This window comes from Sinohyriopsis cumingii, chromosome 17 (genome assembly GCF_028554795.1).
Source record: "Sinohyriopsis cumingii isolate HCF-2022 chromosome 17, ASM2855479v2, whole genome shotgun sequence".
Lineage (NCBI taxonomy): Eukaryota > Metazoa > Mollusca > Bivalvia > Unionida > Unionidae > Sinohyriopsis > Sinohyriopsis cumingii.
This window is the reverse complement of record NC_142977.1, coordinates 94,049,781-94,064,671: the sequence shown is the minus strand read 5'-3', so window position 1 is coordinate 94,064,671 and position 14,891 is coordinate 94,049,781. Positions and strand designations below refer to the sequence as shown.

Sequence of the window (14,891 nt, the reverse complement as noted above, 5' to 3'; positions counted from 1 at the left end):
AGAACAATCTCACACTTAAAAAGGAACCATACTGAGAGTTAAACTGCATCTGCAAATGTTTTAGCATTAAAACATGGCACACACTTGTAATTAGAAAGTGTTGATATAATTTTCTTGTTTCCCCATAACTATTCTGAAGGTCACCGAAGGACAAACAGTTACATTTTCTTTTGCCAGTTCAAAGATTTAGTTACAAATACCACCACTTTAGTTGTAACTTGGAGCACTGGCACAGCAAGGTTATATTATGCAGAAGCGAGTAGAGTAAAGTGCCTTGCCCAAGGGCACACCCTGGTATCCTAGAAAGGCTAATCCAATGGTGGGAATTGAACACACACCCTTCTAGTCACAAATCCAATGCTTTAACCATTTGAGCCACCATGCCTCCCAGGTACATGAAATAGCTAAAATGTAATATAGCAAAATTAAACTAAATATTTATTATTAAAACCCTTGTATGTCATGTAAACAAACAACAACTGAGGGTATTCAAACTAGGTCTGTGTATAAACATAAACACAAGCAAAAATCCAACATATTCAAAACTTTACAAAAAATTTAGCACAATATACTGGCATGAAAATCTTTTGTAAGGTCATCTTTATACAAACATGCAGACCAATTTAATTTGCATTCCTGATTTTGCTTAATCACAAGAAGAAGGTTTAATCCAAACTGCTCTATTCCAAAAAGTTAAAACGTGTGTGAAGAATATTTCTAAAATGGCCTGAATATCTATTAAGGTCATCCATATCAGCATACAAATAGGCTAGCCTGTCAGTTGTCTATGTTAAATGATTCTTATGCAGCCTTGCTAACAACCTTTTGGTTGTATGGATGGACAAGACCAAATCAAGATGCCCCTCTGAAAGAAGTGGAGTAGTAAGCATAAAATGCAATTTCTCATGTGAATGTGTGCACATTGTCAACCAAATTTACATTGGAAGCATGATCCTAGCTACCATCAATCTGATATGCCCTGCATATACTTTTTATGTACCCTAGTTACGCCACTGATGTTATGTACCTAGTTATGCCACTGATGTTCTATTTTGAAAAGTAAAAAAGATGAGTAGGTCATTTTTCTTTAAAGGCTCTATGCAAAGTTTTCAAAAAGTAAATTTAATAGTAGGAACTGTTTAATTATTATCCATAATTTTACATGATTTATTTACTACTATCAGATAAAAATGTATGTATATTTAAAACTTTAATTTCAGATATTATTCAAATGGATAGATAAAAACACCTGACATTTAACACTGACATCTACACCCAACACAAATTTTGCTTGACTTGATTATGAAATTAATTGTATTATAACCATGTAATTCTCACTGTTAAAATGTCCTGGTCAAGTCTGATATGAACTATAAATTTACATAATACAGTACACAACTGAGAGAAAGGTCACCAACACCTCAACAGTTCCACATAACCCATGACAAAAGTCAAATATACAGCAATAATTTAGCTAATAAATCTGGTAAATTCTGCTTACAGGATTTGTTACCCTGCTTACGGGATTTGTTACCCTTCTTACGGGATTTGTTACCCTGCTTATGGGAGTTGTTACCCTTCTACGGGATTTGTTACCCTGCTTATTTCTACGGGATTTGTTACCCTGCTTACGGGATTTGTTACCCTTCTTATGGGATTTGCTACCCTGCTTGTGGGATTTGTTACCCTGCTTACGAGATTTGTTATCAAACCAAAATCTTACTAAGGAGGAAAAAGTTAAAATGGTGCAAACTACTAAGGCCTAACAGTCAAAAATAGCAATTAATTGACATGCAGTCACATGACATTCATATGTCATAATTGGTTGAAACTTTTGCAATGACTATACCAAGCTTTCTTTAAGGACGGGGTTAATTCTCATGCCTGTATATGAAAGAAAGTGGAATTAATAATCAAAAGAAATATCCTTATATTTCTTCTATTTAATCAATATTAATAACAGAAGACTATTAATCTGTCTTAGTTAGCCTCTAAGACAAATGATACCAGTCCAATACAGTATGACAAAATCAGTCATCAGTCAGCATCGTGATACATTTTATAATACACTACCGGTAGTTCACATGGTTCATATTCTAGCTATAATTAAACCTAGTTCCTAATGTCATCATTGTTCTTCATACATACACAAGACATGATGTAATGCCCAACAGCATTCAATTACCACAAGCTTTTATCAATACAATCAATCATTAATAAATGATGGATATCACCAGAAAAGTTTATATTTACAGTTTATATAGGTAAACAATTATCTTTAAGCTGGAATGTACTTTTCTTTTCCTTGACAACAATTTTGTACACATCAATACCTCTACTTTCTTTTCAACTAAATATGTGTCTTTCTTGAAACTGATTGATAAGGCCTGATCTAGCTCATCAACTGCAGCAAAAGATCAACAAAATACAGGCCATGTAAACATGGATTTTGAACCCTACTTACCTTCCGTTTATGGTCTGTTATGAGAGTGAAGACAAGACTCCAGTAGAACCCCAATTCTATCAAGTAGTAGAGATGAATATCCAACGTAACATTCTGTAATGTCAATACTAAATTTTACTTTCAAGAGATGTGGGTTATAGACTACAAGATGAACATGAAAAACTCATTTATATTCACTTTTATAAAATGATTTCCTGCTGTTATGTAATTTCAATGGCTAAAGATACTTGTCATTGTGTATGACTTAATATTTTCAAGCGTAACTGCACTGTATAAATTGCTTATAATTTTAATACAAATCTACAATACTGGACAGTCAACAAAAGCAAAATTCACCTCCTATTCACAACACAGGATTGTGTGTTGTGTGATGTGATTTGGATTTTTAACGTAGCTTTAACAATGTTTCAGTCATATCGCTACGATGTCTGCAATGTAGCAGTTTATAGTGATGTCTTGCACTGGGGCATCATGCCGCAGACATGTAGCATGATGTCCCACCCAGTCACATTATCCTGACACCAGGCCAACCAGTCCTAACACTAACCTCTTAATGCTGAGTGTCAAGCGAGGTAGCTGTTAGTACCATTTTTGTAAGTCTTTGGTATGACTCGGTCAGGGATTGAACCCACGACCTTCCGCATCTGAGGCAGATGCTCTAACCACTAGGCCACCGGAGAGGATTGAGCATTGTCTTTACAGACCTTTCTAATTTTGTTTCCATGGTCATGGCCATATTCATATCACATGACCATCTGCCATTACGGTACTGATTACTGTTACTGTGAGAAACGATTACTTCCAATGAGTTGATTCTGAATACCAGCGATTATCTCAAGCAGTCTTGTAAACAGAAAAGCTTATGTGAATAGGAAGTGATGTTTTTCAGCAAAACAGGTAAAAATAATTCCAAAAATATAAACGATTAGCACAGTCAGAAACTTAATAAAATGTAACTATAGGCTGATTAAGCTTTCTTCCCATTTATTCCCATTTTAGTGGACCAGATCGAGTCCAGTCCTTAATTTCAGACATGATGAATTACTTTAGAAAAACAATCGTTATCACTGAATGATCATCAAGAGCTGTTTTTGGATATAAATAAAAACTAATCAATGAGACGTTATAGCTGTGAATGCGAAACGCAAAATAGTTCTGACACATGCTCCTGTTATTACAATCCTCAGTCAGTTATGTTCTTTCAGATAAAGCGCACATAACACCTTAAACCTGCACATGATGCCAAGTTTTAGCTGACATGACATGAGAACACTTTAAAGTACTTTAAAATGACCCCTGGATTGAATTACATCCCTACTAACATCTTGGTGCAGTGAGAGGGAGAGGTAATAGTGACTGAGAAACCCAATTATAGAACAGAACGTCACAAGAAAAAAGTTAACTGATTATCATAAAAAAAAGTCAAACGTACACAGTTTGCATGCTCGGTAACCAGGATTAATCAGTACTTTAATGGCTGATGTTATTGCTGAAACCTATCAGCGAGAAGATATCTATGTAAGTGCATGTCCACAGGAAAGGTTTATAGCATACACAACATGTGAATCACTGTTATACTAGCTTATAAGTCTGGTCTAACTGCAAACAACATAAACCCTGATCTACCATTATATAATGCACTGGCACATCAGGGTCTATGTTGTTTGTTCTACTAATTGTTCATAACAAACTGCATAGACCCAAATCTGCCAGTGCATTACGTGATTATAGATCTAAATTTATGCAGTTTGCAGTTGAACCAAGTCCTGACTTAAGTGATTTTATATGGCATCCTCACTAGCAGTTTGGGAATGTACATAATAACATTATTTTTACACCTTTAGTTCAATATACAGGTAATAAAATCAGCTCATGTATGTTCTAATTACACACAAAAACTAATGCAATTTGTTTTAATGGGTACATATGTAGTTTTTTTTATTTCTCTCCAATTTCACAAACCATAATTATGTTCACACCAACAAATAAATTTGCCCTGCGGCAAACACAGGTTAAATTTCTCAAATCCATTGTCCACTACAACTTTCTTATAATGTACATCACAAACATATAATTTACCACAAAAAAACTTTATGATGTACAGAAAATGATGTCATTTGTACTGCTTTCTTTGTATGCCAAAATCATTTTAAAAAACATACAAACAATTCAGTTAATGGCATGCAAACTCATTATAACAGTGAACATTCATCTTCACTGAAAGTTATATGACATCCTTATGGTAACTGAAGGTATGGATATTTAAAATTAGTACTCTGTTTTAAATAATGGTTTTCACAGTTTCTTTCAGAAAATCATGGGGGTGGGGGCCAGCAACCAAGTGGTCTAAGGCACTCACCTTTACAGATCACTCACATTACACCTATGTTCCAATGGGTCAGCACTTCTTTCTCAGTTCTTCCCTGGTTCTTCCTACACAATATACTGGCTGCCATATATAACTTATCAACTGATGAAAAAACAGCATTAAACCCACAAAAGGAAACCAATCAGAAATCATACAGAGCCAATACATTCAGGACTGGGGAAAAAACACATGGTACTTATTCAAGTCCCTCACTTTTATTTTTAAGGTGCAACCTACCAATTGTGGCCATCCATTCCAGCAGTATTTGGTCTGCCAAAACCATGGTTTCTAAAGAAGGAAAAATATTTAAAAAATTGGTCATATATGTATGTACTATCAAGTTCATATTTTTAATTACATTCCTGTAGTATGGAATCTAACACTGATACATAAGCAGCAAGTTAGATCATCAATATCCATATTTTCTCTGGACAAAAAATGAAGATGAATGCATATACCTGAAAGGTGAACAGTGAGACAGATTTTCTGTAAAATGAATGATAACTGAAAAATAATGCATTCCAAAATTACCTGCCACATTATCTATTATTTATGATTTCAGGACATAATGAATTTATATATTCTAACATTTCCATCTAAGCTACTTTGGCAGCTATGAAAGAATTAGTTATTCTCACCAACTTCACTGTTCTAACATAAATAACTTTTCGTATTTGCATCCATCTTCAAACAATGACAAATACAAGTTTTTCCCCCATTTAAAATATACCTTTCTCATGTTGAAAAAGATAATTATTCATATTGTTGTTTGAATGATCTCTATTCTACATCACTTCTTGTCAGCATCAGAAAATCTGGATCATGATTTTTTGCTTTGCATCTCATGAATCCAGATTTTTGGACACTAAACACCTGATGCAATCTAGCAATCAAGACTGAATTGTTACGATAATAATATTTTGTTATATACCTATCAGTCTTAATATAATTGAATAAAATTCATATACATGTACAGGGGTCCATGCTATGGAGAATTTCAGGCAAAATAGTCTCCTCTGTCTGTCCTAAATAAGCCCAAAAGAGAAGTTCCTTTCACTTGCATTCATTAAACAATGTTCCCAAACCCACTCTACCAACCCTTGTTTCAATACAATGCATTAGTAATCAAAGCACATACTAACTTTTGTGCCAATTTTTCCTTCAAAGAGAATGGTGGAAACTTAGAAAAAGAAGTTGTTCGATCTGTAGTCACATTTGATGCTAATGATCATAATTGTCAGAAGTTACATTGCTATCACTAAAGTTCCCACCAAAATTCTGAATTTGATCCTTGAAAAAATTAGTGAAATTTGAATATTTCTTGTCCAATTTAAGTGAATTGTGACTCAGTGAATGCATCCAGCTCCTATACAAAGAAAATCAATAACTGTATCAAATATGTTATCCAACAAACATATCAAAGGATGACTTTTACAACTGAAATGGTTGCCAACTTTTTACAAGTAGCCTATTTTTTTGGTGCAGCTCAACATTACACAACAACTATAGTGGAGCAAAATGAGAAACAATTGAATATTTTCATTAAGTTTTAATAGTATTTCATCAGTGTTTTAATCTGACATAAAAATATGCAAAATGTTTAAAATGAATGATTATTATACATTTTGAATTTTCTACTCTCATATGTCCATATTTAATGTCCCAAGATCAAAGGTCAAGGCCATTAGCAGGGGAAAAGGTACGAAAAAGGTGTATCATGTGAAAAAGAAAAGAAATTGCTTAACATTTCAATATTTAATATAAAATTCATCATATATCATAAACCAAATTACATTATGATCAACTGAGATGTACATGAATATCACAGTTTGTTGACTGAAGTACAACAATCAATAATCATTTTCACTACTATCATTGTTAATAACACAAATTCTTCAATGCAGCAGACCCATATGTGTAATTTACAGTAATTATGTAGCATCAAATTTGATATCACCAGCTGAATCATATTTGACAGATTCTCTTCATGCTCAAACTGATCAGGAAATGTTTCTGGCTTTAGCACTGTGAGGCTCTGATGGGTTTTGGGCTTTAGCACTGTGAGAGGCTCTGATGGGGTTTGGGCTTTAGCACTGTGAGAAGCTCTGATGGGGTCTTGGCTTTAGCACTGTGAGAGGCTCTGATGGGGTCTTGGCTTTAGCACTGTGAGAGGCTCTGATGGGGTCTTGGCATAAGAAAGATACTATTATTTTGATGGTTATTTACAACATGATGGGACAAATTGTTAGAACTTGATGACACAGATATTGTTACAGATAATGTTACACATTTCCTTTTGCCAGTCAAGGGGGGCTATGGCATAGTTGTTCACATTGCTAATGTAACTAAGAAACCTTAAGGAAAAATGAGATTCAGGCACATTTGAGAGTACATGTATGTTGATATGGAATTAGAAAACATCAGCATCATTTTCCAACTTCTAGGAAATGATGTTAAAATTCTTGTTCTCTTATGAGTAATATATATACACCTCTCCCTCGATAACTCGTGCACAACGGGGTCCACAAACAGAGACAGCACTGTAAGTGAGGGCATGAGTTACTGAGGGACCTCCAAAAATTGAAATAATTTGTTGTGACATCAAGAAATGGGGGGGCATTAGGGAACTGGGCTGTTCAATGAATGAATCCTCATTTTAAAATCACATCGATAATAATTTTTAATAACGCGCTTTTTCTAATGAAGTTGTTCGTTATTCTGTTTAAATAACATTTATTTTCAATCTGTCCAACATGTGAAAGATCGTTCCAACTGGTTTCAACAACCATCACGTGGATGCAAAAAATCTGTGTATTACGTCACTGCTTTTTGTTTTCTTGATCAGTCTGGTTCCGGTTGGGGTGTTTAATACTATCATGCCAAACTGGGAGTCCACAGGAGCAGGGAACTAGACTGACTGTTGATACACTACCAAACAAGATTCCTTTTTAAAAAAACATGCGACATTCGTGAGACAATCGTCTACGTCGAACTCAGCTTTGTATTGTTCAATTAGTACAATAGTGATTTCATTGGAAGTAATAATGAAACTTCTCATCATCCTTGAGGATATCTCCAGTTCAAGAATTCTCTGAAACTTGCTTGCCCACAATGGTTGTTGTTGTTGTTGTTTTGGGGCTTAATGCCATTTCTCAGCACACGATAGGCTATACATGGCGGCCAGTATTAATGGTGGAGGAAGAACCCGGGAAAACCCCGGAAAGAACCACCGACCCACGAGAAGCTACTGGCAAGCTTTCTCACATACCCACATTGGCTGAATCCTAGAATCGAAACGCCGCAGACAGAGGTGAGATGGCAGTGATCCGTAACGGAGAGCACTTTAGACCACTCGGCCACTTGCCCACAATGGTCCGTATCTGTGAAATCAAGCTCTTTATTTTACGAAGTATTCATTTCGCTTGGCTGCCTTGCTATCTTTGATCATAGTTATGAAAGAGTCAGTTAATTTAAGGTAGTTTATGTTACATACACAATAACATTTATAACAGTGTTCGACTGATCAAATAAAGGGAGTTTACCCGACATACGACCGGGACTGCTTGATTTTAAATTTGTAGGATTTTCGTGCACTTTAACTTTTCTTTTATTCCACCTCCTTTATTTGATTCAAAAGACATAATTAACACGATAAAACAATGGAGGCCATCTTTTAATTCAGTGCAACAATACAACAAATACTTCCACAAGTCAGTTATCAAAACACAGTGAGCACTTAATTAGGTTCTCAGAGAAACACTCGCGGACATAGCTGTTATGGTAGATTGACACATTTTACATTTAATTACAAGAGGACACATTGCATTTATGATGACTGCACTTAAAAGGAACTAATATATAGAACTAGAACACAAATTTCAAAAGATAAAATTGATTTAATTTGTATTTATTTATTAAAGTACTGCCTCCATTCGGCGTAAGTGACATTTTCATTGATAAAAATTTCCTTACATTTTGTTAATTGAGGTGTACTAGGAATGTTGTTTGGAAAGAAAATGTAAAAAACTGTATGATCTATTTTTTCATTTGATATTTCATAATGCTGATTAAATTGTCCACGTCCTATCTACCGTTTTCAATGACAAAAAAGCGATATATCAAAGTTTCCGTTACCAATTTTGATTGCGATTTTCTTCAAGTTCAACAAATAGGGATCAATTTTGGGATATTTTCTGGTTTAAAAAATGGCATCCATGTCTGACCGGCGTTATAAGCGGGTTTGCGAGTTATCAGGGCGCAAGTTGTCGAGGGAGTTGTGTGTGTGTCTATATATATATATATATATATATATATATATACAGTGGAACCCCGCTATAACGCGATGATCGGGGTCCATAAAATCGGATCGCGTTAAAAGCGGGGTCGCGTTAATGCGGGGTTTTACAATATTTAACTTTTTTTCCGAGAACATATACGTGTATACATGTACAATGATCAAAAGTCGGCTTATCATCAGATGAATATTAACTGGAATGCATTAATTAAGATATATTCAAAATAATTGATGGCTAATATATTTATAGGTTATTACTGTGCATTAAAAACATTTACTAATTTTTATTTGTTTGAACGATATAACAGATTGACCGATAATACCAGACTATCGCTATATCATGAAAAGTGTATCAACACCGTATGCTACCGTGCCGTCGTGGCATGCAGTTCATCCATAATGGATGTAATTTCATTGAAAATCGTACAGATTTAAATATTCAATAATTTTGTAATAGTCTGAATTCGTCGTGTAAAATATAGGATGAACAAAATATTGAAACCATTTACTTGCCGTCTGATATCGTACGGTCATTGCATGCAGCTATTCCCGGGTCTACATACGGTGTCTGTACAAATTTCATACCGCTAAAATTTTATCATAGGCGACAACTGCAAGAATAATTAACAATCAAAGCATGATTTCAGCGTGCAAATAACTTTTATTTCAGATTTTGTGAACATCAAAAGAAACATGTGAAAACTGCTAAATTAATCGTTGCGCAAAGTGCAAAGTCAGTGTGGTTCCAAATTTAAATTTCATCATTTCTTGAAAAATATATCCAATGACGTTTGCTTCTTTGCCGCGAACTGTTGGGTTCTAGCAAAGTCAAGAATGTTTCTTAATTGAAGGACTTTGACGCTGTCAACATCTTGTGTTTCCAGCCACCTTAAACTTGCTTCTAAATGTACTACTGCTTCAGACACTTTTGGTGGGGGAGTTGGGGTGCCATCGTCATCGTTATCATTATCGTCACTGGTTTCAGGTTCTGATTGTGCAGCTTCATTCTTCCTGCTGACATTTGTAACAATTTCGTCATCTGATATGTGTTCGTATATAGGGCAGATGTCATCTACTGAATACCAGTTAAGGATATCATGATGACTGTGCTCGTATTTTTTGAGTGCTTCTTCTGCTAAACGTACGTCGTCTTCAGTGAATCCTGTAAATTCAAGCTCATCGTCGCTATCATTTTGTATCGAGGGCGTAAAAGCTGGCCCAAGACCCTTTATCCAGCATCGTTCAATGCAGCGTGCAGTGATAGCATCCCAGGCTTTACCTCCAAGGTGACATACTTCTTTTAAGTTGAGTAATGTCAATGATGTGTCGACGGATGCGTTATTATCTGCTACCATTCCCTTTATCATTTCACGGCGATAATTTTGTTTAAATACGGAAATTATGCCTTGGTCAAGTGGCTGGATTTCTGACGTAGTGTTTTTCGGGAGGTACGAAACTTTGATCTTGCCATCACTGCTGACAAGATTTTCCGCTGGGGGGTGGGCAGGGCAATTATCCAGCAGGAGGAGAGCTTTTTCCTCCAGCTTGAGTTTTCGTAATTGAGCCCGAACATCTGGAACGAATGTTTTGTGAAACCAGTCGTCAAATATGGAGCTATTCATCCAAGCATTCTTGCTGTTAGTGTACTGAAATGGAAGTGCCTTCATATTTACATGATGAAAACATCTGGGAGCTTTCGATTTTCCAATCATCAGAGGTCTGACTTTGTGGCTGCCAGACTTGTTAACACAAGATAAGAGAGTCACTCTGTCCTTCCTCTTCTTGAAACCTTCTCGTTTGTGACTGTCAGTCTTGGTTGCAAGGGTGCGATCGGGTAACATTTTATAACATAAACCAGTCTCATCGCAGTTGTAAACTTGGTCGGCTGTGTAGCAACCGTCCTCCAGCAACTTTTTAAGCCCAATCGGGTAGGAATTGGCAGCCTCTTTGTCAGCGGAGCGGATTTCCCCAGACACAAGAACTTGGCTGATAGCGTGCCTTTTCTTGAATCTGTCTAGCCAGCCATTACTCGCCTTAAATTTGGAATCATCTCCATTGATACGGCAATCAAATTTCTCTGCTTGGGCTTTCAGAATTGGGCCAGAAATTGGAACACCTTCTGAGCGAGCTTGTACAAACCATTGGTACAAAGCTGAATCTAGGACATTGTCATTAGCTAACTTAACCCTTTTACGCTGTAAACCAGTTTCCTCTTCAAGAATGTTGGGTAGACTACGGAGCTTTCCTTCATCTGTTTTCCACCCTCGCAAAGTGGACTCACTGATTCCTAGATCTCTGGCAAGCTGAGTTTGTTGTTTGCCCTTCTTTAGTTGATCTAGGGCATACAGTTTCTCTTTAGCAGAAAACGACTTGCGTTTTTGAACTTGCTTTTCCATAACAGTAAAATATTTTTTTATATAAGCAAACAACGTACACAGATAAAGCTCGATAACTAAGTAATGAAGGCCTGCAATGGTTACGAATCACTTTTTATATAAAACAAAATTAAGCTGAATGGATGTACAATTTCATACCCTTTTAATTTACAGATAATAAAGTGGATATTATTTACTTTCAACTGTTTGTTGTTTGATCACACCGCCAAGCACAGCATACATGTTGGCGGCTTTCGTCCTTTGATGTTTATTAAATTGTGCGACTCTTGTATCAACCACAGCTTTGTCTGCTGCTTGGCTGTGATTGCAGTTAAATAAGAAGCCCATGTCGGCTATTGTTTGAGCAACGACTGTATACAGAATTCATGGAAGACAATCACAAAGACGATTTACTGGCTTTACTCATGGATCCGTAATAAGTAACACTTCCGATAATGTTTACTTCGGCTTAACAATTCAAAAACCTAATGAAACCAGTTTTCTCTTCTAGAGTAGAATACGGAGCTTCACCACAACCTGTTCAAATTGATAAATTTCAGAAGCCAAGCGTTGTACACACTATTTCTCGTACGTTATATATATCGTATTATTTTAGAATTCATACACGATCACTTCTCCAAAATCACTTAAAGAACCTGGATAAATTGTTAAGTTCCGATCGTTTATTATTAAAAGTCATACGCGAATTCTTCCACCAAATTATAATAAACGTTTTACACACTATTTCTCGTACGTTAAACAAATATTTTCACGGTCCGATAAAAATACACGTAAATGAATTTCAAATTTCAGGAACCATGCCATGATCATATTATTTTAAAAGTCACAACTAATCTCATGCCCAAAATGAAGTTAATTTCTTGTTTTGTTTTTTTTTACTTTTCTCCAAATTTTTTTTCTCCATGTGTGAATGAATATACGAAATTTCGGGAGCCATGCTACGACTGTGTTATATCCGAATTTGCGTTATGGCGGGGCGCGTTATAGCGGGGTTCCACTGTATATATATATATGTATATATATAGTTATGGCGGGGCGCGTTATAGCGGGGTTCCACTGTATATATATATATATATATATATATATATATATATATATATATATATATATATATATATATATATATATATATATATATATATATATTCAAGTTACAATTTTTACAATATGTAAACCCAATACTCACATCCCACAGGATAACTAAACCAGCAATAAAGGATGACAAGTAGAATGTAAAATGCCAGCTGAAAAAAGAAACATCAATATCTATAGATAAAATATTCATATGAGGGCTTGTGACAGATAAAATAGCCAAAATTATGAATATTAAATTTCATTTTACTGATATTTCCATATTTAGATATGAAGATGATAAAGTATAAATACACAGAAGATGATAAAATATAAATACATTGAAAAGTAGATAACTTTTCAAACTATAATTACATTAAAGAAACAAGAGGCACAAGTAGGCCAGAGACTGTTCAACTGGCTTACATCTTTCTAATATCCAATGAGAGAGCAGCTAATAAAGAAATATTGATCAGTAGGATGTTTTCTGTTGAATTTCTCCAAATGCATATGTTATGGAAACAAACGAATCAAGGTTTTTTCTATTCCTTGTAATTCTATTTACAAATGATGCCACATCAGCATCATTGTTCCAGTATTGAAATGCTTTACAGAGTTCCAACTTGGTTAAACTGGGTAGGGGGGGCTGAGGACACTTATTTTCCCTTCCTGTGACCTAATTTGGTTCCCTGGTTTGCACTCGGCTATTTGACACCATATTGTTACATGAGCAACACAAATTAACTCATATGGAGAAACCTAGTTAATCTAACTGCAGCACATTTATTCCCTTAATATTCTTTTTGTTAGTGACACAATGTGAACTTCACTAATACAGCAGTTATTATCTTGTGTTCAAGCTTAACCACCAATTCGGTCATATAATTATTATTACAAATATAACTATTATAACAAATATTTTTAATAGTTGGCGAAGATGAAGGAAAAGGGTACACATGATATTTTGTTAATGTTGCAATTTTACACAGCGTCATTAAAAAAATTCATTCTCCAATCAACTTCTTAATAAATTTTACGTCAAAATTGATATGAGGTTATGTATGCCAGCCTAAATATAGCCAAAGATTAAGATGAAAATATCACCCCTCTTTTAGAAGGGGGTGAAGGTAACGATTGTTTTGCAAATATTGTACATGTGTCAAGCACCAAAAATAAGTCCATCTGACCAACTTGCCTGATTCTGGTATTTCATGATATCATGTTGGTCATCCCTGGCTATCATTCTTTTACTATTTCACCTACCAACATCAAACTGATATTATGATAGTCAACTTCCAATTCCTCAGGAACCAGATCCTGCCTTCATGTCTCCAAAAGTATTTACCCTGAACAATCACAATCTGAAAATTATTTAAACCCTTCATGATGTACAAGTTTCAAACCATGCTTTGATTGATCCACAAAATTTTTTGTAATTTGAAAAAATATACTCATTACCAGCAAGTGACATGTTAAATGATAAAAACTGTCTTAAGCAGATTTACATAATAGGCTGCAGGGACAAGAGTCAGAATGTAAAAGAGTAGACTACTCAGTAGTCATTGTGGGATGCTTGGTATATAAATTAAAAAAAGATGCAAAGAGTCCAAAAGACATTTATATGATTCAATGAGTTTTGTCAATGTGGTTTCATCTCCTTTTACTGTAAATTAATCGTAGCCATTACCTGACAGAGTTCTATCCACAATTATGTAGCTTATCATGTATATTAGGCTGCTCCATCTTCTAAACTAGCATGGAGCACATGCTGTTGATTATTACATTTGTCAAAGTATAGAAGTGTTTGCAAGTGGCACAAGGCATGGTTGAAATTTGTATGGCATGAAGAGATTACAAACTTTTCAGCAAGATTGTAATTATGCCAAGTAAATATTTTCAAAGAGAAAAGGTGAGGTATGATACATAATGGATTGAAAGCTAACTATAATGTATCTTGGGATAAATGTATGATGTATAAAAACTGTTTTGCTGAGACCTAGTTTTAAACACCTAGTTTCATTCTCCTAATCTAGTGATTTTACCCAAGATGGCTTTTGTCACATACAACTGAAACTGGTGTATATGTGAGTACCAACAGTTCTAGTTTAACATGATGGTGATAACAATGATCATTGTGGTCAATATTTAAAAAAAGAATAATGTGAGGTTATTCACTTGAAATGAGTGAATAATGGATATATGTCAAGCGGGTGAAAATACTTCAATTATTCATCGAAGAGATGAAATATATCTTATTCAGTCAGAGAAAGCAAATTTTATTTTTATGCTCAAAACTAT

The 14,891-nt window shown here is 35.0% G+C and overlaps 1 protein-coding gene across 1 annotated transcript in view; it reads right to left on the bottom strand.

The window, feature by feature from the left end:
- Positions 1 to 14,891, bottom strand: part of LOC149779446 (ceramide synthase 5-like) — an 86,006-nt gene that overhangs the window by 52,819 nt on the left and 18,296 nt on the right. The window contains exons 4-6 of the mRNA XM_089940110.1: positions 12,709 to 12,766; positions 5,070 to 5,120; positions 2,465 to 2,557 (exon numbers count right to left, since the gene is read on the bottom strand). Coding sequence (XP_089796236.1) covers positions 2,465 to 2,557; positions 5,070 to 5,120; positions 12,709 to 12,766 — 202 coding nt within the window. The remainder of the gene's footprint in view (positions 1 to 2,464; positions 2,558 to 5,069; positions 5,121 to 12,708; positions 12,767 to 14,891) is intronic.